The 26,867-nt window shown below is 59.5% G+C and overlaps 1 protein-coding gene across 6 annotated transcripts in view; it reads left to right on the top strand.

Moving 5' to 3' along the window:
* The first annotated feature begins 344 nt into the window (after nt 1–344).
* HDAC7 (histone deacetylase 7) overlaps nt 345–26,867 on the top strand; it is a 35,961-nt gene continuing 9,438 nt past the window's right edge. Inside the window, exons 1-16 of one of the 6 annotated variants that reach the window (XM_061206439.1) lie at nt 347–500; nt 16,267–16,317; nt 19,532–19,719; nt 19,855–19,945; nt 20,240–20,351; nt 20,913–21,028; nt 21,256–21,381; nt 21,763–21,854; nt 22,037–22,132; nt 22,269–22,449; nt 22,652–22,848; nt 23,097–23,270; nt 24,384–24,603; nt 25,872–26,005; nt 26,169–26,289; nt 26,549–26,598. In XM_061206439.1, the coding sequence (XP_061062422.1) occupies nt 452–500; nt 16,267–16,317; nt 19,532–19,719; nt 19,855–19,945; nt 20,240–20,351; nt 20,913–21,028; nt 21,256–21,381; nt 21,763–21,854; nt 22,037–22,132; nt 22,269–22,449; nt 22,652–22,848; nt 23,097–23,270; nt 24,384–24,603; nt 25,872–26,005; nt 26,169–26,289; nt 26,549–26,598 (1,998 nt within the window). In that variant the 5' untranslated portion in view covers nt 347–451. Of the gene's footprint in view, nt 501–642; nt 972–16,266; nt 16,318–19,531; nt 19,946–20,239; nt 20,352–20,912; nt 21,029–21,255; nt 21,382–21,762; nt 21,855–22,036; nt 22,133–22,268; nt 22,450–22,651; nt 22,849–23,096; nt 23,271–24,383; nt 24,604–25,871; nt 26,006–26,168; nt 26,290–26,548; nt 26,599–26,867 lie in introns of those variants that run through there. The other 5 variants (XM_061206440.1, XM_061206436.1, XM_061206437.1 and 2 more) reach the window with 5 other exon arrangements.

A 26,867-nucleotide genomic window follows, 5' to 3' on the forward strand; every position in this document is an offset into this window, starting at 1 on the left:
GTAGGGGGGAGGGTGGTGGGGGGAGAGGAATGGGAGGAAGAGAGGAAGAGGAGAGGAGGGAAGGAAATCCCTTGAGAAATTTCTTTAAAAAAAGAAAACTTTCAAAATCCGCACCCCCTCCCCTTTTTCTTTTAATAGGAACAGGCTGGACCCTTCGATTCCCCTCAGCTGGCGAGGTCGGGGGTGGGGGGTGGGGGGGGGAGGAGGTGGCAGAGGGGGAGGGCTGGGCAGTGATTCAAATCAGATCCTGGAACTTTCCTCAGGCAAGTCGTGCTTGGGGCGGGGGGCGGGGGTGTCTGTCTGGGACTCCTCGCCGGGACCGGGGACTCCACGCGTGTCTCGCTGTCCCCCTGTGTAACTGTTGGCTGGTGGGCCGTACGTGTGTGTGCTTGTGAGCGCACGGGTCCTCCCCTGCAGAGTGTCTGTGTGAACGAGTCTGCCCCGGGTAAACATGGATGTGTGCTCGCGTACGTGGTGTCTGCGAGGGTGCGTGCGCTCAGGTATCTGAGTTTCCGGGAATTGTGCGCGGGTCGCTGCGCCGCGCGGCGGCCGGGGCTGGGCGGCAGCGCGGCGTCCGCGGGCGGGTCGGGGCCGCGTCCCACGTTCCGGGTTCGGCGCTGCCTCTCCGCGAGCCGGCCGCGCGGGGTGTCCGCCGCCCGCCAGCCCGGGCGCCGCGCCGTGTCTGCGAGGTGGTGTGTCCCCGGGCCGCGAGCGCCGGCCCCCTCCCTCCCCTCCCCCTTGGCCCGCTCTCAGACTCAGATAAAGCATTTCCTTCCATTGTCATCCTACCCGGCCGGCCGGGCTGCCAGGGCCCTCCCCCTCCCGGCCCCCTCCCTTCCTCTCGCCGTCTCACAGTCGCTCCGCAGCCTCCGGCGACCGGGGGGATGTGAGGCCGGCGCCCCAGCCCCCCGCCCCGCCATGAGCCCCCCGCTCTGAGGGCCCCGGCCCCTGGATGCACAGCCCCGGCGCTGGTGAGTACTGGGCTGCCGCCCCCCACCCGCCCCGCCCTGCGCGCGGCACCCAGCGCCGCCCGCCCGGGCTCGGGCTCCGGCTCGGGCTCCGGCTCGGTCTCCGGCTCGGGCTCCGGGCGGCCCCGCGGGCCCGGCCCGGCGTGCGCGCCCCACGACCGTGCCCGCCCCGCCCGTCTCCGCGGGGCTCTGGCAGGCTCCCGGCCCGGGCTGGTTCCGGGGCCGGAGGGTTCGGGCCTCCAGCGGGGCGCCCACATCCGCCAGCCGCGGGGCAGCGACAGGCCCGAGGGAGGGAGTTGGAGGCCCCGGGCCGCCGGTGCGCGGGCCCGGCGTCCCATCACCCCCGTTTGCGGGGAGAACGGACCGGGGGACCCGGGAGCGAGGGACGGCTGCCGCCGCCCCGGGAGGGGGCGGTGCTCCGGGGCGGAAGGTTGGGAAGCGCAGGGCAAAGGGCAGGACCCATTGAGTTGGCGCCGGGCTCTTAGCCCCGGACATCAGCGCCCCCATCCCGCGAATCCCGGCCGGACCGTACTCCGACCCTTCCGCTGGGAAGAGTGATCCCTGGGAGGGAGGGTTTCTGACAGCGAGGTTTCTCTCAGCACCGCCCCCGCCCCCCCACCTTTGCTCACCCATCAGGGTGAAGAGACACCTGTGCCCGAGTGAGCTGCGGCGGTGCTGGAGGGGCGCGGGAAGATGGTGACCGCAGGCTGTGTAGTGAGTGGTGGGGGACAGGATGTGTGCCCCCCAAGCCTGCGGTCTGTTGGTCCTGGGGAGTAAGAGCAGGCGGCAAATCTGGCAGCTGGGCTGGGCCCTGACGCCCAGAGTTTCTAGGCCTGTGGGCTGAGAGAGAGAGACCTCCGGGGCTTGCAGGCCGCCCAGCTCCCCCTACCCCCATTTCCTTCCCTCCCGCTGCCCAGGCTACCCATTCGGATCTGACCTTGCCAGCCACTGGTGCTCCTCCCGCCAAGTCCAGGCCATTCCCCGTCCCTGCTGGCTGTCCTGCATACCCCAGAGGCCTCCCCCTGCATCTGGACACTGGCTGTCTTGCTGCTGCCCATCCCTCCCCACACCCTCATTCAACATCTGCTTGAGGCCCAGCTCTGCCTACCAGTTTCAGTGGCCCTGCTGGGGACTCAACATCTGGATTCATCAGCCTGTTCCCTGGACTTGCACCTGGATCCATGGGAACCTTCCTAAGACCCCTGCCCAGCCACTGGGCTGAAAGAAAAGAGAATGTGACTCAGTTTCCTACCTCCTAATGGGCCACCTTGGTGGCCCATTTCTCCCCCATAGGACCCCATGGGCCAGGTCCTCCAAGTGGTTTAGGCTGCCACACACTCACACTCCTCTCCTCATACCAGCCCTCTCAGAAGCTCCTTCTCCAGCCTCTGCTAGACATCTCTTAGCTCCTCATTGCTCAGCACGTCAACCTCCCTACTCTGCTCTGTTCCCTCTACCCACCTGAATTAATAAGTAAGCTTCCTCCTCTGTGGAGTCGCTTCTGGGGAAACTAAGGCGCAAAGCAGTCTTGCTGTGTTGTTCCCAGTGACCCTGGATTGGAACCAGGTCCTGGACCTGCTGGGACTCCTCCCCTGCCTTTCGTCCCCTCATGTTTCTCATCCCTGGCTTGGCCAGGCTCAGAGCTGCTTCTTGGTATAACATCTGGAATGGCCCCGGGAAGTGTTCTCCCGAGGTCTCTGTGTTCCCTAGCTTGAGCCCAGGGGTGGGTGTCTCTCTGGCCACCAAGTCTTAAGCTGTGATCCTGAGGCTGAGAAGGTTGCATTCAGGTCTTGCACTGACTGTGCCAAGAATCTAAACTGGTCACTCTGCTTGGACGCTGAAGCTCAGTTTCCCCATCAGTAAAATGACCACAGAGGAGGAGATGGATCGATGGGGGCTATTATGCCCCCCACTTCCTTCAGGAATCATGGACCCCAGCTTTCATCCTGCTCTGGGAATGAGAGTTGGAACCTTCTCTTCGTCCATCCTCTCCTCAATTCGGATATGAAGCCCTTGGAAGTGAGAAACACATGTGTGATGGGCATAGGGAGTGGGGACCCTTCTGTAGCTGCAGGCGTCCTTGCCCAAGGCCAAAACCTGCGTAACCCCTGCCATCTCTGTGTCTTCCTTCTCCTGACCTTTCATTGTAAAAGCTAGTAATTTTGAAGTTGGCAGGGGTCTGAGAGAAGATGAGCTAATGCAAGGCCCAGGGTCACCCAGCCAGGGAATGGCAGGCTGAGCAGGGCTGGGACCAGACCTTCTAACTCTGCCTGTGCCCATTCTCCTGGCCTTCTCCTCCCCTGGCCTGGCTCAGGTCCTGCCCACGCCCCCATCACACCTCGGCCCTGACCTGTCCTCAGTCTGCGTTGAGACTGGGGCCTGTAGTGGGGTGTGAGGTATTGCTGGAAACAGGGCCGGGGTAAGGCGTGGGAGCTGGCCTCTGTCCTCCCCAAGGCTCCGGGACTGTGCGTTTATGTGTTGGATTTGTTCACTAGATGGGGCACTTCCTCTGGGGCAGGAAGCTTTGATTTCCTGTGGTGGGGATGCTGGTAGGATTAGGAGCGGGGGACTCAGCTCTGGGCCATCCCTGATGTTGTTGTTTGGAACCAAAAGGGGCAGAGTTTCTGCATAAGGCTGCTTTCCCTAACCCAGGGGAGGCAGGAAGGAGAGCAATGGTGAGGAGGCCTAGGCTAAGGCCAGAGTAGGAGCCAGAGAAGGAGGCCAAGAAGGCAATGAGATGGGGGGTGGGCAACACAGCAGGAAGCCTGGTCAGCAGGTGACCCTGCCGGGTATTGTGTTTCCCTGTGATATTTCCCCCTGTTTCTGTGGCAACCTTCCCTGGGGGACCCAGGCTTTCTAGCTGCAGGAAAGTGCCCCCAGACAGCCCTTTCCTTAGAGGTCTGAGTATTAGGAGGAGTCCCTCAATCTGGCCACCTCCCTTGCCATTTTGGCTCCCTAGGCCCAGGGCTTGGGAATCTAGGCAAGTGGGTTGAGTGAGCACTGGGGGTCGGGGTGGGGGGCTGGGCTGGGTGGAGGCCCTTTTGCACCTCCTGGGGGGAACGGGGAAGAGAGGGCCTGCTGGACTTTGGGGAGGGCTCCGTGCCTCCCCTCATCCCGTCTCCCCACTGTCCTCCAGCAGCTCTCCCCCTTCGAGGGGGAGCTGGACAGCATGCTGCCTGGGGCAAGGGGTGGGGGGTGGCAGAGGCGGGAGGGATGTTTTCATCAGCAGAGCATAGCTCCTTTGGTCCTGGACCAGTTCCCAGAGGCAAAATAAATTCAGGATAGTGTCTGTTTAGTGTGGGTCAACACGTGATGGGTGTGTGTGCACACTGGGTATGTGGTGGTGGGCCTGCATGTGTGCCCCTGGGCTGTGTATGTAGAGGTGGTGATCCCGTGGCAATTTGTGATCCATGTGGTGGCTCTTTGTTGGGTGTCTGGGGAACATGCACACGTGTAGTACAGATGTGTGTCGTCTGTAGAGTTGTGCACCTTTGCAATTCATGGCTCTGCGTGGGGTATATGGACACATTTTGGGGGGATGTATGCCTGTGCAGGAGTGGCTTTTTTAATAGAAGTCCAGGTATTTGCTGGAAAGCATTTTCATCCCTCCTCAAATGCCGGTTCCCAGAGCATTTGCTTTAGAGTCACCTGGGAATGTATTAAAAATAAAGATCTTCAGGCCCCATTCTAGATAGACTCAGAATCTGCAGGGGTGGGACCTGGGAATCTGGAGTTTGACATGTGCTTCAGTGAGCTGGTGCAAAGCCGTGTTTGAGGACCACCAATCTCTTCATATTTTCTTTTGAGGAAACTGAGACCCACAGAAGGTATATGGTTTGTCCAAGGACACAGGGATGTTAAGAGGAAGAACGAGGACAAAATTCAAGCCTTTCAAGACCAGTCCAGGACCTACCCATGCGTCCTCTGCGTGTGCATTTGTGTACATGTCCATACTCAGCGTGATGCCGTGGACCAGATGGGACTGGTGCGGATGCTTACTGGGCCTTGACCTTTTCCCTGGGGTCCCGGGCTTCCTGACCTTGCTCTTCCTGTTACATCCTGCTTCCTCCTCCCTGGGGAAATCCTGGAACTGTTGCTTGTCAATCCTAAGAGTGAGGTTGGCAACCAGAAGGCCCCCTTTACTGAGCCAGGCATTCAGCTATTTAGTTACCCACTGGATGCTTACTGAGCCTTGCTGTGTGCCAGGTCCCAGGCACAGATACACAGTGAACACAGAGGCAGGGCATCTGACCTCAGGGAACTTCCACTCTAGTGGAGGAGACAGTAAGACAAGTAAGCAAGTAAAGAAATGAGTATATACATCTAGTTACCCATTGCGATAAACCCTAAGAAGGAAATGAACCAGGTGCAGCAATAGAGAATAACAAGGTGGCACTTCCTTAGATAGGGCGGCCAGGGGAGGCCTGCTTGAGAAGTGACATCGATGCCTGCTCTCACCTCCCCGGACTAGAAGTGAGCCCTCAGAGCTTCTGAGCCATTCTTGGCAACCGCCTGGATCCAGGTGAGAGACCTGGGCTGAGTGCTGGCAGAGGATTGGAGCCCAATCGCCAGCCTTTTGCCTGGCATGGAACAGCAGGGTCTTGGCTGCTCAAGCAGTCCCCAGAGGCTGGCAGAAGGGGAGAGGAGGAGGGGGAGCTGGACAGGGCTGGACCCAGCCTGCTTCGGCGCTTGGGGGAGCAGCCTCTTTCCCTTCGCAGGGCCGAGTCCAGGGCCCTGTCGACACGTCGGGTGTTGGGAAGGCGGCAGCCTCTCTCAAGTGCCAGCCCATTCCTGACCCTCCTGCCTCACCTTCCTCCCACCTCGTTCCCTTCCTCCCACCTCATTCCCTTCCTCCCCATCTCCCCACCCTACCATTCCAGTGCCAAGTCCCTCCTCTCTTGGTCTAGCCTGGCTGCCTCTGTGGCCACTGGGATTTATTTACCTGGCTCAGGAATCACTGAGGAGAGAGGGGGGGTCAAGGCTTAGAGAGGAGCTGGGCCCTGGAAGAGAGGACACACCAGAAAGAAGGGCTGGGGCAGGGGCCAGCGAGGACAGGGCAAAGGGAGGGCCGAGGCTGACTGAGCAGGGGGCCGGGGCAGGAGAGAGGGAGCGGAGCAGATCTTTGGGCGCTCCAGAGCTTCTCCTGGGCCCTTGGAATCTGCTCCTCAAACTGGGTGAGACTCTGAGCCGGGGGCTTGGGAGGTGTTGGGTGGGGGCAGCAGATGACAGCTAGAAGGCAGTGCCTCCCTGGTTCCCCTGGCAGCCCTACCCCTTCACCCCCGTCTCAGGAGGTTAACTTTCACATCAGCAAAGCAGCCTTCAGACCCTCTCACCTCCAGGCTCTTCTCGTGCTAGGTTTTCCCTGGGGCCCCAGAGCTGCCGGCTGCAGGATGGTAGGGCCCTTTCCTCAGAGAGCTGAGTATCAGAGGAGCCCTCACATAAGAGAAGAGGCCCCGTCTGGCCTCCCACTCTCCAACCCGCTGCCTGGAGTCTTTCAACCCTGGGCCTCCTTTAGGCTGCTGGGTGCAGTCACCCCCTGGACTCCTGTGTCTCCCAGGCCTTCTGCCCAGGATGGGGAGGAGACATGTCATGAGGAGGGCCCTGGGCTAAACTCACCATCCCCACCCCTTCACCAGCCACTTCCTTTTTTCCCCATGTTGCCTGCAGGGATTGGGAACCCTGGTGGGCAGAGACCCTGGGCTTTCAGGGCGAGCCTGGTGCCCTGGGGGGAATGAGGGGGACCCCATCTCTCTTCGGGAGTCCAGCTCAGCTCTCTTGCACCCGAGGAGGCCAGCTCTGGCTCCTGCAGCGCCGCCCCCACCCCCCCAGCCCTGGAAGTCCCATTCCTCCCTCCCCCGCTGCCAGGATGACAGGGAGAAGCGGAGCAGGCGGGGAGCCACAGGTTCGGAAAGCGTCGGGGTGGGGGAATTCGGCGACGGGGCGACGGGGCCGTAACCGTCTTGTTTTGCTCGCCCCACAAACCTGCACGGGCATCCGCTGCGCCCTCCTGGGCGTTCAGGTTGTGGAACTGCTCTCAGAATGACGGACTGGTAGCACCCGGTTGGGGCAGGGGGTGGGGGTGGGGTGAAGGGGGGAGCCCCAGGCCAGGGGGAGCTGGAGGGTTAAAAATAGCAGCAGCCGGGTTTCGGTTAGCAAATGTGGAGGCGGGGAGCTGGAGGCGGGGCAGGCGGCAGGCCGTGTTTGCCCGCAGCTCAGGGCTGTGTTTCCCCTGGGTCCCAGGAGTGAGTCACGGTGGAGCCGCTGATGAGGTGCTGGCACAGCACCCCACCCCCACCGGGCGAGGGGCTGGGCGCAGGCTTCATCTCCAGGGAGCTAGAGGCTGTGCATCTCCCTTCCAGGCCTTCAGAGCCATCTTGAGAGTTGGGCCAAGGAGATTGTGTGATAGAGGGGAAGAAGCTTGCCATTCTAAGACCAAAGACCTGGGTTTGAATCCCAGCTGAATGGCTGTGGGACCTCGTGCAAGGCTGCCAAGGGCTCTGAGACTTGATTTCCTAGTCTTTCATGTGGGGATTTGCTCATACGCGTGTATTAACACGCGGTGGATTCTAATGCACCCTACAGATGTGAATGATCACCCTCGACTCTCCTGTGCCCATTGCAAAGCTTGGCAGAAGGGCCTTCCGAGTGAGGACACAGAGGGAGGAATGTGGCAGCGTCCCTGTTTCTCCTGCAAACCACTAAGTGTAACCTTGGGCACACGGCTCTCTGTGCCTCAGTTTCTCCATCTCTGTAATATGAAAATAATAATAGTTTCAAGCTCCTGGAGTTGTTCTCAAGATTAAAGTAAGTAAGGTTAGCACCGTGTCTAGTATGAAGTCAGTGCACACAGAATATTATCACTATTATTGATGTTATTGTTCATATTTTTGAAGGTCAGGGATAGGGAATGTTAAAGACATGAAGAACAGAAACTGGGCTCAGCCCCAGTTCACAGGAAAAACCAGGCCAAATTCACTGTTCCAGATTCCTCCACCCATAAGGGCCTGGAACAGCAGGAGTCTATAGCCAGAAGTCACAGGGTGGACCCCTTCTCTCTTTCACTCCCCCACCCCTGGCCTCTCCCAGTGAGGCAGGATGCGGGGGAACCTGAGGGCCTCGCTGCCAGCTGGCACTGGGGAGGGTCTGGGATGGGACCGGCCCTGATGGCCCTGCTGTGGAGTAAGTACCTTGCCAGCATCTGTTGGGGTGACCTTTATTTTAGCCCCCTCCCTGGCAGCTTTTAAGAGGAGCATGAAGCAGAGGAGGGATGAGAAGGTCAGTGATGTCAGCAGTCTGTATTCCCAGCACAGTGGCCCTGGAAGAGGCAGGAGGCATTTCTTTCAGGAAATGATCATTATTCAGCCTACAGGCATCCATTAAGTCAGTCCTGACTTTGTGCCCAGGCCTGTGCTAGGCCCTCTGTATGATTCGGGAGAGGCAGAGGATGCTGAGCTGTAGATAATGCAGAACCCCAGAGGATACGGGGTCCAAGAATGTAATACTTGGAATCAGTGAAAGCCCTATGTCCTAGTTCTCACGGGAACCAGAGGTCGCATCCTGACTTTGCCGCCCATTGGCAGTGCCATCTTGATATTGTGTGGGTGTACATATACATATCAGTTCTGTTTTATTATTACAGAGGCAGTTCCTGTGCATCGTAGACAATCAGACAACACAGAGGAGCAAAAATGAAAGAATAAGAAACATCCCAATCCCAGCAATGGGAGATCACTGCCACAGTACCTCAGTGTACACCTTCCCATCTCCTGACATGCCTTTATATATCGTGCTTCTTACCAAAACAAGACCATGCCACGTATGCCATTTTTTTCAGTCAGTGATCTCCACCTTCCAGTGCAGTAAATTTTCATCTCATCGAATTCGCAGTTGGCTAGAAATTGTCCTTCACAGCTGGTTTGTCCAAAATCTGTACCCAGGACTATGCATCTGGCTTTTGAATTCCCTGAAAGCTGTGTAAGCACCCTGGCTGGATCTGTGGTCTGGAAAAACCCCCAGCTGAGCGAGTCTCAAGGGCAGCCCTGGCCACAAAAGGGAATCATGTCACCTGGAGAATCTACCCGACAGAGTTCTGCCATCTTCCAAAAATAACAGGCAAAATGAGTGGGATTCTGGGGCATAACTGGGGTGGGGATCTGGTATTTACTGTCATGAATATTAATGTGGCATCCCTGTGAGTGCCAGCATTCATAGCTTGTTGCTATTCACGGACTCATATCCGTGATGCCCCAGGCCATGGAGCAGGCCAAGGTCTCGCTGTGGCCTCTGTCTCTCCCTGCCCCAGGTCCAAGGGTGCTGATGGCTGTTTGGTTATGTTCCTAGTCCCCAGGAGCCTGCCCTAAAGGCAGGGTGCTCCCTTTTGCACTTGTGGGTGCCTCCATCCCTGCCCATGGCCTGCCCGGGTGTGTGAGGCCTGGGCAAGAGAGGGAGAGAGAAAAAGAGAGAGAGCGCGAGAGCATCCCCTCCCTGAGGGATTCGATTCACTCCCAAGTAGCCGCTCTGTGGGTGTCTTGCTCTGGTTATGCAACCTGCATTTTAGACAGGGCTTGACAGTTTCCAGAGTGCTTTCACACAGCATTGATCCTCCACGGCACCTGGGGGTTTGCTTGTTTAGTTATACCCTGCTGGGGGCAGCTTACAGGAAATGATAAAATGGTAATATGTACATTTAAAAAGCAGGGAAAACGTAAGATGAAAAAGGAAGTGAGGATGGGGTCGGGGAGTGCCTCCTGGGCATGAAAAAGCATGTGAGGGACACGGGCAGAGAGGATTCTGTTTTTATTTTTGTTGTTGTTTTCTGGATGGAGTACCGGCGCTGTGGGAACATGTGAGTCACGCCCAGGCCTTCAGATGTTGGGACCGCACTATGTCCTGTGGCCCCTTGGTGGCCTTACCTCACCTCGGTGGGTGGGACTAGTTGTAAACACCAGTGTAGTGATTATAGCTTAGGTTCTGGAGTCCCAGAAGCCCCACTTACCACCTGTGTGACCTCGGCAAGTTTCTTAACCTCTCTGAGCCTCAGTTTCCTTCCTTTGTAACGTGAGGATGGTAGCAGTATCGACCTCATAGGGTGGTTGTGAGGACCGAATGAGACAGTACAAGTCAGACACTTAGCACAGTAACCAGCACCCAGGAAGCATTCAGCACGTGGTTGTTGATCATACTAATATTACTAGTTAGTGCTAATAATAAAATAATAATGATGGACATTAATATCATAGCTTAAGCTTTTCCCTGGCAGTCTCGGGAGTGGGCTGAGTGGCCTCGTGGGTGGCACAGGTGAGGGGAGCCAGGAAGGCACATCTGGGAGAGGCAGAACTGGCGGGAGGCAGAGGTGGGGTGCACAGGGAAGCAGGGTCTACAGAAGCTGAGGGATCAGTGAGGGCGAGGGCATGAACAGGAGACCTCAGAGGGGAGAAAGGAGCAGCTCCGAGACAGCCCCGGGGCGGTGACCGTGCTTCCTGTTGGGGCAAGCGCTGGCCCTTGAGAAAGACTGGCTGGGGCTGGCTGGCGGCTAAGAGGGAGCAGCTGGTGTAAGTGGGGCACCAGGGGGTGGGGGAGGGGGAGAGACAAAGGCAGAAGCTGATAGAAACTCGGCTCTTCTCCCCGTGTTACAGATGGGGGCCCCATCTTGACTGGTCGGGCTGTTTTGCTTATGATAGGAAAGATGGTGGTTAGACATCATGCTGAACTTCCTATTTCAGGGATTGGTGCTCCTGGAACAGGGGAGTGAGGGTAAGTGGGAACTGGGGTTTTTGAGGCCTTTCGGGACCTGGGAAACCCTAGGGCAGGCTGGACCAGGGGGCTGGGCCTGGGCCTGGGACTGGGGGAACCTGCCTGCTCAGGGATGCCGCACACCCTGAGCAAGTGGCTCTGCCCTCCTCTTCCCATCTTCACAGAGGGCAGCCGGGGGAGACTGAGTGGTGGTCTGAGAGGCCCCGGGAGCGGGAGCGGGCCGGGCTTGGAGGGACTTCTATTTTTCTTTGCCAGAGGGCAGTGAGGCTCTCCAGAGAGCGCCAGTCCCAGGAACTGCCAGCCGCTCGCAACTCAGAACGGCCCAGCTCCCCCTGCCATCTGTGAGGAGAGGCCACAAAATGGAATGGACTTGGGGCAGGGACAAGGAGCCAGGGAGGACGCTTTCCCACCCCCAGGGAGCTCAAGCTGCCGCTGCCATGGTTACGTCTGCTTCCTGTTTGATTCATCTCAAACAGCAGAAAGGGGGGTGCCAGCTCCCAGCTCGGGCCACCGCTGCGTGGGGCTGTTTACAACTGCCCCATGTGGGATTCCCAGAAAGAGACTCCAAACCGGACATCCTGCGGCTGCAAAATACCCAGGTGTCAAGAGCTAAAAATAGCTGCCCCAGGGCCCCAGGCGCGGGGAAAGGGGCATGCTGGCTGCGGAGGCGGAGGGCCGGCCTTGCGGCCCTCACGTCCAGCCTCCTGCCTGGCGCACAGCTGCTGAGCCTGCAGAGCGGCGGCCCCCTGCCTCGGCCTGACTGGAGGCCTTTGTCTGGGCAGGTCCACATCCCAGGCTGCTCACCTGGGAGCCGAGCCTCTGCCCGCCCTGCCCGCCCAGCGGAGCGTGCTTTGAGAAAGCCTCAGAGGGACTTGGGAGCATCTAAAGAAGGGACGGGGCAGGGCACCCGACCGCCTGGAAGATGAAGCCAGTGTTCCTCCAAGTCCCCATCCAGTCTGTCGCCGGCCCCTGTTCCCACATATAGTACGAAATCCTTTCTTAGAATCTGCGGAGTCAACAGTTGCTATCTATAAGTGATTTGGGGGGATCGTCTTCATGGGGGCCGAAAGGTGGAACAGGCAGCTTCTGCCCTCTAACCTGCAGCAGGGCTGGAGTTTGCCGCTGGTTCGGGTCTCTGGGGGGCTATGGGAGTTTTTGATCTTTCCCTGTGCCCTGCCGGGTCCTGCATTTGCTGTCCACCCGCTGGCCTGTGGGAGTGGAAGTGCTGGGGAGCAGCAACGGAGAGTATTGCTTGACAACATGGATTCTGGAGCCCAGTTGCCTGGCTCGAGTCCCAGCTCAGCCACTCCCATGTTATGTGCCTTCAGACAAGTTATTTAATACTGCTGGGCCTCAGTTGACTAATCTATATAATGGGGATAAAAACAGTAACCACCTCATAGGTTTGTCGTGAGGGTTAGGCGAATTAGCAAACGTAGGGCACCTAGAACAACTCCTGGCACACAGTAAAGTGTTAGTTTACAAAAGTTCAGATGGAGGAGAAAGAGAAGAGCCTGTGGTTGGGAGAGTCGGGTTAAGAGATGGGACCGGGAATACATCTGGGAGAAAGTGGACTGTGGCAGATGAGGGGAGGACACAGGTGGTACCAGACACTGAAATGCTTGTGCCAGAGGGAGGCTGCAGGCTAGTTCAGGGGCAAGTAGTATGAATCACGACCATTGCGGGAGCACCCGCCATGTGCTCCCTGCTTCGCACACAGCATTGCTCATCTCAGACGACCTCTTCCCAGTCCATATTCTTATCCTCTCATTTCAGAGGCATAGCCAAGGCTTGCCCAGGCTGCAACTTGTCCCTGGCTCTCCCTGCCGGTCACTGAGGGAGTCAGAGTTTGAACCCACATCCATCTGACCTCAAAGCCAATGTCCTCTGTGCTGTGGACCCTCGCTTCTATTACTTCATGGGGCAGGAGTTTCCAGCCAGCATGCAGCCCACTGGGTTCTGGATAAATCTGAGTAATAAGCAGCTTGGTGCCAAGATAATGAGCAATAGAATTAATAACCAGCAGAGAATTTCTGGAAGGGGAACACAAGAAACTGTTAAAAGGGGTTGAGTCTAGGGAAGTTCTAGGGAGTTGGATGAGTGAGAAACTTCTGGTTTCATACTTTCAGGGGCTCTTTGAATTATTTTAGTGTCTGCAAATAGTATACTTTTCAATTAAAAAAAAAAACAACTGTGGTCTGTACCTTAAACTCCTTAAAGTGAGAACCAGGTTTTATTCACTTTTCCATCCCTTCAAGACCTGGACCAGTGACCTCACACAGAGGTACTTAGTACCTGCTTTTGGGATCAGCTTCTTGGGTTTCCCCCTGCACTGGTCTGGTCCGGCCTGGCTGTACCACTGACCTGCTGGGTGACCATGACATAGGCCCTTGCTCTCTTTCTTTCCCTCCCTGGGAAGTGAGAGTGTTGACCTGCAAATCTCTAAAGCCCCATCCGATCCAGTGTACACTGCACAGTCCTCACTCCGTGTCAGAGAGTCAGGCAGCCATGATGTTCTCTCTTCTGTTTATTTATTCTTGGGCCTTCCTGAAGCCATTTCACCCCCAGCTTTGTCTTCTTTGCCAGCCCCCCGCGAAGTCAAACTTGGTCTGCCCTTGTCAGGGGAAGCAGACCCGAGCTGAGGAGGGCGGGGTCGGGGGTGGAGGGAGTCCGCCCTGGACCCAGGGCTTGGCCTCTTGCTCCTGCCTGTTTTCCTCTGCCTGCAGGGCCTGGGTCTGCCTGCTTCTCCTTTTTCAGCTCCTCAGGAGACCAGGGAGGGGGACACAGCCTCGACAAAGACATAGGAGGCGGCGTTAGGAGGGGGCTTGTGGGTGGCGTTGCTCCTGGGGAAGCCCTCCCCTGATGCAGGGCTGGCAGCACCCGGAGAGCAGGTGGTCAGGCCGGGCTCGGGTTTCCAGTCGCATCTGCTGGGCAGGTGAGGGCCTGGGGCAACAAGGGAGGAGTGGGAGGCCAGCTTGTGCTTAGGGGACAAAAGAGTGGCGTTTGTGTCTGCCCTGGAGGTTGCTGAGGGCCGGGGTGGACCCATTAGGGTGGGATTTCTGGGTAAGATCAGGTGTCTGGTTGGGGAAGGTGACTTGATAGGAACCTCAGCACGAGGTAAACTGCCTCTTCAGCCTGACTAGAGTTGCTTCCAAAGAAGATAGAAATAGGGGGGTGGCCAGGATTCCAGAAATGAGAGCTCTCCACCCAGGTCCGGAGCTGTGTGGAGAAGGGTCCAGCCCTACGCAGTGTTTTCTGTCCCTCGGGTCCATTCACTGCTGATTTTATTTCAGTCTGACCCCAAATTAGTGGTAACAGCGCTCTGAGAGGCGCTGATGAGAAGAGGGGTCCCCAGATTCATCCCCAAGCCTGGGATGCCGCTTTCTGGTTTCAGTACAGCCGCTGACTGGGTGCCTTTAGATACTTTCCTCTCTCTGGTACACAGGAGAGCTGTCCCCCAGATCTTATCTCTCTTGCTCTGTGCTCTTCTGAATCCAAAGGCTCTCAGTACAAACCTAGGGGGTTGGAGGAGAAGCAGAACTTTTTCGAGGCATTGCTTTTAGAAGCTGCCCCTGTCGGCAATACACACACACACACACACACACACATATAGCTTTTCTGAACAGAGTTTATATCATCATAGATCATCATCACAGAACATCCTTTTTGGGCCCCGTAACAAACACTACAGATTTCAGGGCCATTAGCTTTTGTCCTATCCAGAGGGTGCACGGTGTCCGGAATCCATGGTTACCAGGGGAGCTGGGCACAGAGAAGCTGGCTGTGCTCCCACGCGTGAGTGCCGCTGGCCAGCCCTCAGGCAGGGACCGAGGGAGCTAGGGGAGAATTCCCAGGAGGTAGGGACTGGAGGCCAAGGACCCCAGGCCAGACACGGTCTCTGGGACTGCACCCGGGAGCCCAGTTCAGAAACCTCTCTTGGAGGACCAGGTCCCGCAGAAGAAAGGGGAGGTCCTAAGAGAGTCCAGGGTGGGGGGCTACCACATCCTGCGGAGGGGAGGCTGCCTCCCATACTCCTGTTCCTTGAGGCTCACAAACCCTGAGAAGTACGCATGCCATGTGCTAGGCAGGGGGCCAGGGGAGCGTCATTGTGTTCAAGTCGCCAGTTCCTAACAGAGCATTCCAGGTGCCCAGCAAGGCGTTAGGAGCAGATGGGCATGGCTTAGCAGTGACACCGCAGAGACCCTGATTAATGGAGTGTCGAGGTGGTGGGCATAGAGTGGGCGCTGTGGGCGGTAAGGGGGGGGTGGTCAGGGTGAGCTTCATGAGGAGATGGCCTTGCGCTGGACTTCAAAGAATGGGCAGCATTTGAACAGGTGGGGCGGCATTTCCCTACCAAATGTCGTCATCCGAAGCGCAGGCCACTAGTGTCTGAGGGCAGTTGGTGGGAGTCTCTCTGTGCCCAGAGTTGCCGCCTCCCCCAGAGGCTCCTGCCTGCAGGGACTTCTCCTTTTCCAGCTTCTGGAAGAGGACTGGGGCTGCCCCTTAGGCAGTAGTGCAGCGCCTGCCAGTGGTCCTTCAGAAGATACCCCTTCTGCCTGAGGAGGGCTTCTACTACATCCCCCTCCAGGAGGCCTCCAGGCTCCAGGCTCCATCCCCTTGGCCCTGAGCTGGGACAGCAGGAGGAAAAGGTGGCCTCAGGACTCAGCTCTGTCTTTCCCCACCCCAGCCAGCCCCTGGGATCCCCGGGCCTCTCGGCTGCCGACAGCACCGGCCCTACCATGGGGTTCCATGGGTTCTGAACGGGATGGGGGGCCCTGGGCTGAGCCTAGGAGCCTGGGAGAGGTGACCATTTCCAGAAGGAAAGACTTCTTTTTCAAGTTATCCACGAAAAAGGCTGAGTGGTTCTCTTCTCGGGGGGCACAGAGGCTGCAGGACCCAGGATGGGGCAGGAGGAGGAAAGGGGTTCCTACCGTGGGGCCCTCGAGCTATGCATTCCAGACCCGCCACTTCACAGCTCCCACCAGATCTGACTTGACCTCCAGGCCATGACCCGGTCCCTCCCGCACTGTGGAAGCCTCAGAGGGGGCCCCAGCTCCCCTTCCAGGCCTGCTCTCCCTTGCTCCCCATCTCCCTCCTGGCATCCTTAGTGCAGTCTTACCAGCCGTGCTCTCCCACCTCACCCCCCAGCCCTCTTCTCCCCCTTCGGGCTAGGGGAGCCTGGTTTGGCTGCCCAAGGAAGATTGTATCTGAGCACATCAGGGAGGGCTGAGGGCACCGTTGCGTACACCAGGGCCTCCTGAGTTTCTTGCTGTGGACTGAGCTCCAGCGGAGCAAGATACCTGAGCCGCTTGAAAGATCAGATGAGGAAGATGGAGCTGGGGATCGCTCTCAGGCGGCACGGGAGTTCGAGGAAAGGAATGGGGTGGGGTCTTGTCTTTTCTGTTAGCTTCTGGTGGAGGTGCTCTCGGGCTGGAGTGGGGCCTCCGGGACCAGCAGGCAGCCTGCCTGGCTTGGCCCTCTCTCCTCCTCCTCCTCCCCTGCCCCTCCCGGCAGCCGCTTCACTCCATCTCTCTTCTCTCTACAGATGGGACCCAGGTGAGCCCGGGTGCCCACTGCCCCAGTCCCCCTGGCACAGGTAAGAGTGGGCCTGAGGGAGAGTGTGGTGGGGAGTGGAAGATGTGGCTGGAAAGGACAGAAGCGGGGCGAGGAGCTGAGGGGTGGTTCAGAAGGGTGGCTGGCTGATTGGCCAGAGAGTTGGGAGGTTGGGGTTCTGGGGGAGGGGGTGAAGTTGGGGTTTTGTGGGGAAGGGGTAAGAGGGGGGATAAGAGCGGCAACTCTGGATCCAGGCTGGCCCCAGAGCTGGGAAGCACAACAGGAAAAGGAAAGGCAGGATGCTCTTTTTGTCCATGCTGGTGCAGTGAAACAGGAAGGCAAGGAGGAAGCTAATATTTATGCTCAGACCCCTGCCTCGGGGGCTCTGGGCGAGGCAGCTCGTTCTCATTTGTAGGCTCTGCAGTCCTCACACCAGCCCTGCGGGGTGGGAAGATGCCTCATGCTGCTCGGGTGGGAGGGAGAGGACCCCTCTCCGTGGGTCTCTCACCGTTCCTTGCCCCCGCTGCTGTTAGGCCGTGCTGGGCGAGGAGGGTTTAGGACGTGCCCATGGGGCGGGGGCGGGGGCTGGACCAGACGAGGGCCTGTTGGGTGCAAGGTGCACACCTGACACCCAAACTACGGCAGGGAGAAAGGAAGGCCGCTATCTTTGATTCAGTCATAGCCACCAAAAGCTTACAGGCAGGTGGGGAGACAAGATATACAAGTAAAAAGAGAAATAATAGTCGAATGCGATATGTGACCAGTTCCAAAGCAGGGGGCAGCTGATTAAGGAGTTTGTCCATCCATCCAAGAAACAGTAAGTTCACCACCTACTGTTATTTAGTTCTCCTAGTTGTGTAATTTTCTAAAAATTTAAAGACAGAAATTGGAAAAAGAAAAAGAAACATTAATGAACCCCACCTCTGTTCCAGGGCACCGAGGATACAGAGATTTATTCATCGAATCAAACAGTATTTATTGGGTGCCTGTCGCTTGCTAGGTACTGTTCTAGGTGATGGGATAGTGAGCGATAGGCAAAACCAAGTCCCTGCCCTTGGAGCTTAATTCAGATTTGGTACCTGCCTGGGCAGTGCTTTCAGGGCACAGAACAGCCAGCGTGATGGAAATCCAGAAGAGGGCTTGATGCAGGGCACTGGGCTGGGTCCAGGAAAGAGGGAAGACTCCAGCTGGGCTTGGAAGTCAGGGTAGGATCTGGAAAAGTAGAATCGAGGGAGGAGGACAGCACCAGCAGGGGGACGTTGTGAGCTAAAGCTCAGCGGACGGAAGGTACATGGGCTGTGACGGGACGGGAGCTGACGGCTGAGGCGGAGGGTCCGTGTTCAGATGTGGGAGGCAAAGCTGAGAGAAGCCGGCTTAGCATCAGACTGTGGAGACCCCCAAATGCTGAGTCACCCTGAGAGGCGTTGCCAGGGTTGCAGGCAGAGCCCCTCCCACGTTCCCAGCAGCCTCTGCTCTGGAGGCCGAGGCAGTGCTGGGAGAGAGGGACGGGGCCGCTCCCAGTCTGTATGGCTGAAGTCTGGGTGGCCTGCCCTGGGTGCCCTGAGGGCCCTCTTGCATCACCAGGGGAGTCACCCCAGAAAGCCAGGACACCTGACGTGGGAAGACTGAGACCTTTCCTGGGGCGGGAGCGCAATGGCATCAGAGGCCCAGACGGAACCAGAACGAGAATTTGGGGTCCCTGGGTGGACACATGAACAAGAGGTGGGAACATAAAAGCAGTGCATTGCCTGCTCTTGGCCATATCGGGTGCCCAGACACCCGCTCCGGTCTCTTGACATCCAGAGAGTCGTGAGGGCGTCTCCCTCCTCTGCTCCTCTCTTGTCTCCATCTCACGGTCAGAGAATGTGAGAACAGACACTGCTTAGTGACCACCTGCTGCAAGCCCCTCTGCCTTTGCCCACTGAGAGACCCCCCTGGGGGTGGGGCGGGGGAGGTGGCTTCCTGGAAGTCAGTGGGAAGATGGAGCCAGAGCGCTGGCCTCAGCAGGACGGAACCCGAGCTCGCTGTGCCCCGAGCTGGGTGGCCTTGGCCAGGTCCCCTCACCTGCGCCTCAGTTTCCTCATGTGGGAATAGTAATAACTACCTCCCAGGGCCTACGGGGGTGATGAGGTAAAAGGGTTTGCAGCGAGTGTGCACGTGTGCCATGGATGTTAAGATAATGGTTGAGTTGGGCCCGGACACCGCGTGTCCTGACCCCCCAGCTGGTCTCTGCCACAGCCCTCCTCAGTCCTTCCAGTTGTCCTAAGCTCAGGCCCAGAGGACGGCCTGTGACTGCCCCCATCCGGGAGGCCCGGCGTTGGGTGAGCTGAAGGAGGCCTCTCCGGAAGGGTTTCCCCGCTTGTGTGCCCTGTCTGAGGGCACCTGCTCCCAGCCTCACCTGCTTCCCCTTCTCCAGGATAACTGTCCACCTCTGAGCACCTCAGAACGTCTCTGGCTGCTGAGCCCAGCCTGGCCCAGCAGGCGGTGCTGGCACAGGACCTGGTCTGGCAGCTAGTTATAAATAGCCCCTGCATCCACAGCCCTGGCAGGGTGCTCCTGGCGTGGGTGCAGGGGACACTCGAGAAGAGGCAGCTGAGGCTGCTGTCCTCGCCACGCCAGGCCCAGAGCTGGTGTGAGGGTACCTGGGTGCAGGCTCCACGGGCATGTGGGCTGTGCAGGCCCAGGGTGCAGGCCAGGGCTGGCTGTGGGTTTGAGGCGCCTCTCCTTTATCCTATGGCCTGAGATAGAGTAGGGAGGATGGCAGCGGAGAGAGCCTGGGACGCCCTTTGGGGCTGGAGGCTGAACAAGGGGGACTGCCTGTCCGATCGCTGTGTCTGAGCGCAGCTCATCAGAGGGCAGCTGGGCCCAGTCCTCCTTCCAGGGTGGGAAGAAGGGAAGGAGAGGTCAGGGCCCAGAATGCATCACTAAAGGGCCCTCAGCCCATCTCTAAATCCCTACAGCCCCCAATCCTGGCCTGGAGAGGCACCGTATTTCGTGGAAAACTCTTATGCTTGGAGTCAGAAAGCTCAATCCAAACAGCACGAGCGATAGACTAACTGTGTAGTTTATATGACTTCCTTTCTCATGGGTGAAACAGACTTGAAAATAACTACCGTGCAGGACTGTGGTGAGGGTGCAGTGAGGAAAAGGTCCCTGGAGGGTGTTTCACCATCGTCAAGCGAATCTGAAGGAGGCTGATTAGGTAACCGTGCACCTGCAGAGCTTTCCAGCCGACCCTGCCCTCTCTGTGTGCTCAGGCTGCCCCAGGCCCTGCGCAGACACGCCAGGCCCTCAGCCCCAGCCCATGGACCTGCGGGTGGGCCAGCGGCCCCCGGTGGAGCCCCCGCCGGAGCCCACGCTGCTGGCCCTGCAGCACCCCCAGCGCCTGCACCACCACCTCTTCCTGGCTGGCCTGCAGACCCAGCGCTCGGCGGAGACCATGAGGGTAAAGATAGAGCTCCCCACGCACGCAGCAGCCTCGAGCTCAGACCCAGCACCCCTCCCTCCCTTCAGCCTCCCCAGACCCTTGCCTCCGTCTCCAACTCCTCGCCCCTCCCTGGGCGGCCGGCCCTCCCCACAGCTCTCAATGGACACGCCGTTGCCCGAGTTGCAGGTGGGGCAGCAGGAGCAAGAGCTGCGGCAGCTTCTCAATAAGGACAAGAGCAAGCGAAGTAAGCATGGAGGCCTCCCCAGCCGGTGTCCACGGCCTCCTGTGTGGGCATGGGAGGGGGGAATGCCAGCCTGGGTCCCCCTCTGCTTGCTGGGCACTGCCGATGAATGCAGATGGGGGTGAAGGGGGACCCGTAGGCTTCACAGAAGGGGTGGGGCCTCAGGCTTGGCTCTTGCCTGAGGGGTCCCTGGGATGCCTCGTCCTGGGGGCGTGGTCAGGGCAACGGGCAGAGAATGTTCCAGGGACGCCACCAGTCCACCCACCCCCAACCCACTGATGATTTCTGCCCCTGCAGGTGCCGTAGCCAGCAGTGTGGTTAAGCAGAAGCTAGCAGAGGTGATTCTGAAGAAACAGCAGGCAGCCTTAGAGAGGACGGTCCATCCCAATAGCCCCAGCGTTCCCTACAGGTAACTCCCTCTCCCACCTGCCCCCTCGTGTCCCTGCCACGCCCCTCCTCCCTGGATGGCAACCTGTGAGCACACATACACCCGCCCCCCTCTTCCTCCCAGCTGCCCATCACCTGGTCCTCACCCCTCACTTCTAATCATAAGGCCTCCCCCGAACCCCTCTCCCAACTGATACCTGCCCTCTTGTCCTTTAATCATCTCTCCTCCCCCGCCTGTCGCACACACTCTCACACACACACGACGCTAGCTTTCTTTTCTCTTTATATCTTCCTCTAAGCACAAAAATATCCTGATTCCTAGAACAGGAGTCTGGCCCTTACCCAAGCCCTGGGACCCTGGCTCCTATGCCTAGGCCCAAGGGCGGCATCACCAGTGGGCTGCTGGTAGGATGGGTGGCCCAGTGCTGCCACCTGGAGATGGCCGCTATTCCTGCCGGCGAGGCACTTCCTGACCCTGCGGGCTGCTGCCTTCCTTAGCAGGTCCCAAAGGGTGGAATGAGATGGCTGCCAGACCTTTGGGCATGCCTGCCCCTCTGAAGCAGCCTTGGCACTCACTCCACAGAACTCTTGAGCCCTTGGAGACGGAAGGAGCTGCCCGGTCCATGCTCAGCAGCTTCCTGCCTCCTGTTCCCGGCCTGCCCAGCGACCCCCCAGAACACTTCCCTCTGCGTAAGACAGGTGCGTGGGACAGGCCGGCAGGGACCCTCCAGGGGAAAGGGGGAAGGGCCTTGGATGAGGGTCAGGGAGGGGGGCCTGGCTGGGCGGGGGACAGTCTGCACCCGGTGGCTTTCTCTCTGGCACTGCCTTCTCTGGCCTCTCTCAGACAGGACTGGGAGGGAGGGCGTAGGCCGGAGACCGGGGGGGGGGTGGTGGGTGTGGGCCTCGTAACGCCGGTGTTCCCACAGTCTCTGAGCCCAACCTGAAGCTGCGCTACAAGCCCAAAAAGTCCCTGGAGCGGAGGAAGAACCCGCTGCTGCGGAAGGAGAGCGCCCCGCCCAGCCTCCGGCGGCGGCCAGCAGAAACCCTCGGCGGTGAGGCCCGGCGCGGTGGGCGGGTGGCAGGCCCGGTCCCTCTGGGTCAGGCCCCACCCAGACAAGGGATGCCCGCCTCAGGGCTGCCATGGGTATCTGTCGGGGGGTGTCCTACACACTCGCCAGGGGGCGAGTTGGGGCTCAACCCCCCGCCCCCTTGCTCTGTTGGCTAAGCTGCCGCCTGACCAGAAGAAGGGGCACGCTAAACAAATAAGTGTCCAAAGGCACTGGAGACTGGTAGCGGCCTCCCTTCTGCCCGCCCTGCTGGGAAGAAAGCAGGAAGCAGAGCCCGCCCACTGGGAAAGGGGTTTGTTCCTGGCCTCGCCTCTTGGCCCCGCCTCCTGGCCCCTGACTGAGCGTCCCCCTCTCCCCAACCCTCAGACTCCTCTCCCAGTAGTAGCAGCACGCCGGCGTCAGGGTGCAGCTCCCCCAATGACAGCGAGCACGGCCCCAACCCGGTCCTGGGCTCCGAGGTAAGGCCTTGCCAGGCTGGGCTCTCGGGGGCAGTTCTGAGGCTCCTCTCAGCAGGCGGCCCGACCAGGCTGGGGCCGCAGGGCCTGGGCATCCCCCACCGGAGCGTCCTGGGGGTTCTGGGGAAGGCGTGCCCGGGGGTGGAGGTCTGGGACCGGTGACCCCTGCCCTGCTCCCATGGCAGGCGCTCTTGGGCCAGCGGCTGCGGCTGCAGGAGACCTCTCTGGCCCCGTTCGCCTTGCTGCCCACAATCACGCTGGGGCTGCCCGCCCCTGCCAGGGTGAGTGGCTGAGGCGCCCTCCCCCACCCCAAGCGCCTGAGATCTCTCTCTCCCTTCTCCTACACCCCACCTGATGGCCTTCACCGTCTCCCTACTGGGGTCTTCTCCCCTGTGATGCTCCCCGCCTCTCCTCCAGGCTGATGGTGACCGCAGGACCCATGCGACTCTGGGCCCTCGGGGGCCAGTCCTGGCGAGTCCCCATGCTCCCCTCTTCCTGCCCCATGGCCTGGAGCCCGAGGCTGGAGGCCCCCTGCCCTCTCGCCTGCAGCCCATTCTCCTCCTGGACCCTTCGGTCTCTCACGCCCCCCTGCTGACTGGTGAGTCCCAGCTTCTACAGGAGAGGGGCTGGATCCCTGCACCCTGCTGAGGGCCAAGCGTGGGCGGGGTCCCGTCCTCCTGTGCGCCTCCCTGCCGAGTCCCTGGCTCGCCCCCTCGCCCCACCCCACCCCACCCCGCCCTTGCTTTCTTCTGCTCCTCCCTGTGGTTCCCTCCTTATGCCCCCCACCCCGTTCTTTCTAGTGCCCGGGCTTGGGCCCCTGCCCTTCCACTTTGCCCAGTCCTTACTGACCACCGAGCGGCCCTCCGGGTCAGGCCTCCACCGGCCGCTGAGCCGGACCCGCTCAGAGCCCCTGCCCCCAAGCGCCACTGCCCCCCCACTGCTGGGCCCCCTGCAGCCCCGCCTGGAGCGGCTCAAACCTCACGTCCAGCTGATCAAGGTGAGTGGAACTGGGTAGGGGAGGTGGTGAGGGGTTGCTAAACTGGGACCCTGGGGGCTGAAAGAAGGGAGACTTAGGAGGGGCAGAGATCTCGAGGGTCGGAGGGAGGACGTGTGGCTCCTGGGGGCCCAGGGCTGCATGGCCACTGGAGTCCCAGCAGGATGAGGGACTGCCTTGCCCAGCCCACCACTCCCCACCGCACACTCCTCGCCCCAGCATGTCTCTCAGCTCGCATCTCCCTTCCCCAGAGGCCAGCCAAGCCGAGTGAGAAGCCCCGACTGCGGCAGATACCCTCGGCTGAGGACCTCGAGACAGACGGCGGGGGAGTGGGGCCGCTGGGGGATGACGGCCTGGAACACAGGGAGTCCAGCCATGGGCAGCATGAGGCCAGAGGCCCTATTCCTCTCCAGCAGCACCAGCAGGTATGGTAGTGCCCAGGTGCCCCTCGGAAGGCGTAGTCAGGAGACTCTGGGGCCTGGTAAAGATGGAAGGGAGGGAGATAGGATATCAGCGCAGGGGACAGCTCTGGGACCCACAGTTCCTCTGCCAAATCCACAGCAAGTTACAGACAGACAGACACGTGCGCACATACACGTGCCGCACCCTCCAGCAGCCTTCCCATCTCAGGGTGAAGCCGTGTCCCTCGTCCAGCAGCGAGACTGGCCTTTCACAGAGCCCCACACATTCCTGCCCTAGGACTTCTCCCCTGTGACCGCTTGTACCGTTTCCAGGAAGGTGCTAGGGCAGGAGGTGGGGCAGAGACGGGCTCAGCCCTTCAACTGTGCAAGTCAAGCCATGGGGTATTGGTTTGCTGGAGCTGTTGTAACAAGTGCTGCAAACTGGATGGCTTAAACAACAGAGCTTATTTTCCCACAGTTCTGGAGGCTAGAGGTCTGAAATCAAGGTGTTGGCAGGGTTGTTCCCTCTGAGGGCTGTGAGGGAAGGAGACGTCCCAGGCCTCTCTCCTTGGCTTGTAGACGGCCACCTTCTCCCTGGGTCTGCACATCGTCTTCCTTCTTGTCCATGTCTGTGTCCCAATTTCCCCTTTTCGTAAGGACAAGAGTCCTCTGTAAAACCCTATCTCCAAATCAGGTCACATTCTGAGGGACTGGGGGTTAGGATTTCCATCATAAATATGAGGTGGGAGGGGACACAACTCAGCCCGTAACACGTGGTAGCAGGCCACATATGTGCAGGCTCACGCAGGTCCCTGTGTCCTTGGGTGGTTGGCAGTCCTTGGAGACAAGGAGATCCTGGTCAGAGCCAGCCTGAGGCCCCTCACCCAGGTTCTCGCCTTGGAGTCTCGAGGGCCCAGGGAGCTCTGGTGGAATAGGGTGGTCAGTCTGGGGTGCAGACCTTTCGGGGGGTTGGTGGGGGCAGGGAGCTCAGCGACTCAAAGGCCAGAGCCCAGCTGGGAGGCAGGGCCAGAGGCTTCTGCAGAAAAGGGGCCTGCCTGGAGGTGTCCAAGGCCGTGGGCAGAGGCGGATGGAGCAGGGTCCTGAGAACCTGGAGACTGAGACCCCTGTGTCCCTCAGGTGTACCTCTGGGAGCAGCAGCGACTGGCCGGGCGGCTCCCCCGGGGAGCCACTGGGGACTCCGTGCTGCCTCCCCTGGCCCAGGGCGGTCACCGGCCTCTGTCCAGGGCTCAGTCGTCCCCAGCCGCGCCTGCCTCACTGCCAACCCCAGAGCCCGCCAGCCAGGCCCGTGTCCTGCCCAGCTCAGAGACCCCTGCCCGGACCCTGCCCTTCACCACAGGTAAGGCCCAGATTGGAGGGCAGGAGGAAGTGGCTGGGGGCACACAGGGCTTCGGGGCAGAGGACCATGTCTGTGTCATGGTTCACTCAGGACATATTTCGAGGCCACAGAGCACTTCCTTAGTCTTATGAGATCCCCCCAGTGTCCCGTGGAACAACTGGTTGTTCTCATTTTACAATTGAGGAGACCCAGGCTCAGGAAATCGAAGGGGACAGCAAGCTGGCAGTCAGGCCAAGCTAAGAATTCAAGTCTCCTGACAGCTAGTCCGGGCCCTCAAAAATGATATTTATTATTGTTGCTCTGCTTGTGAAAATAACTCAAGAGCATTTTAGAAATTTTGAAAAATACAGAAAAGCCTAAGAATGGAACGAAAATCACCAGCCAGTATCCCATCACCCAGAGGCAACCCCTTGTAAATGCTGCCATATTTCAGGCCAGTCTTTGTTTTAGCCACATCTATACATCCCACATACAGTACATTTTGTGGCTATATTTTGTACCCTGCTTTATTCATATTTGCACATTATGAACACTTTGTGATATAACTAAACTTTAAAAATGAGACCTTACAGTATGTCATCACAGTATTTTTGTTTAAAGATTTCCTATTGGTTGAGCAGTTAGGTGGTTACTCATTTTTCCTCATTTGAATTTCCTTGTAAATTTCTGTAAATCTCCCCTTATCCCTGGGATTGTTTCCCGAGGGTCACTCTCAAGGAGTGGCATCCCGGGTCAAATGCTGTGAGCATTCTGAAGATCCTGATGTCCTGAAATGTTCTGAAAGTGACCCTCCCACTGGCAGTGTGCAGGGCCCTCCTCTGGGCGTCCCGCTGGTCAGGCTGAAACAGTCACTTCCCCAAAACTGCATCCGTCCTGTCACATGGCCCACTGTGGACTTCCCAGCTCCCAGTTTGGGGGCGCCTATTTGGGTCATGACATCCAGTGCGAGCCCCTGCCATCAGGCCTCCCTTTGTTAGGCTCTGAGCTCTTGAGGTCATGGTCATGGTCCCTGGGCCACGTGAGGGGGGTCAGTGAGTCGGGAAGGCGGTGGCTGGGGGGCAGTTGTGCTGGCTGGGGCTGCGTGATGTGTGGGTGAGGTGCCCAAGGCTGCCTGGGTAAGCAGCTGGGGGTGTGTGTACGGGCTCCGAGGGGCAGGATGGGGCATGTGGGGCTGTGCGGGGGTGTGGAGGGCGTGCCTGGCCTGGCTCCAGCAGGGGCTGGGGGTGGGGACTCCCCGGGGCCCTGGCCCTGACCCCTGCTCTCCGCAGGGCTGGTCTATGACTCAGTAATGCTGAAGCACCAGTGCTCCTGCGGAGACAACAGCAGGCACCCGGAGCACGCAGGCCGTATCCAGAGCATCTGGTCCCGGCTGCTGGAGCGGGGGCTCCGGAGCCAGTGTGAGGTAAGGAGGCAGGGTAGGGGCTGTGGGATCGGAGAAGGTGAGGGTCACGGAAGGGAAGGGGCTGGGAGGCCCTGGAGCCAGAGTGAGATGAGGGGCGGTGGGATGGTGGGAATGGCAGGGAAGGGGCTGCAGGGGCTCAGGAGCTCTGTGGGTCCTTCCTCAGTCTCTACGGGGCCGGAAGGCCTCCCTGGAGGAGCTGCAGTCAGTGCACTCGGAGCGGCACGTGCTCCTCTATGGCACCAACCCGCTCAGCCGCCTCAAACTGGACAATGGGAAGCTGGCAGGTAGAGGACCGATGGCGCCTGGGGCCCCCAGACCTCCCCTGGCTCACCCAGCCTGAGCATCCCCTGTGCTCTAGTCCTAGCTCCGCCCAGCCTGTCGCTCCAGCGTCCGGGACACCCCCATGCCGCCCCTCGTCCCTCTGCTGCCCACCTCCACCCCTCCCTGCCCACCCCGCCTGGCCCTCTTCTCAGAGCTTCCCCGCTCCCGGCCGGGCCGGAGGCTGAGCAGATTCAGCTCACACACCTGGACCTCTCCCCGCAGGGCTCCTGGCACAGCGGATGTTCGTGATGCTGCCCTGCGGTGGCGTTGGGGTAAGTGTGCCGAGGTCTCGAGCGCGCGTGGCCACGGGCTCTCAGACCTCCTCCCTTCCGTTCTCCCAGGCCCAGCCCCTGCCTGCTTGTTCTTGCGGTTCTGCGGGCCCCGTGGGCCAGGGGCTCTCCCGTAGTGCCCCTGTGCTGGCTGGAAGCTCCCTGTGGCGGGCGTGTCCTCCTGAGGGTGGAGTCCCATCCCTCACACTTCGAAGGCAGTTGGTGGATGTTGAGGAGGCTCAAAGAGCAGGGCCGAGCCCGGGGCTGGGGCT

Source organism: Eubalaena glacialis, chromosome 11, assembly GCF_028564815.1.
Source record: "Eubalaena glacialis isolate mEubGla1 chromosome 11, mEubGla1.1.hap2.+ XY, whole genome shotgun sequence".
NCBI lineage: Eukaryota > Metazoa > Chordata > Mammalia > Artiodactyla > Balaenidae > Eubalaena > Eubalaena glacialis.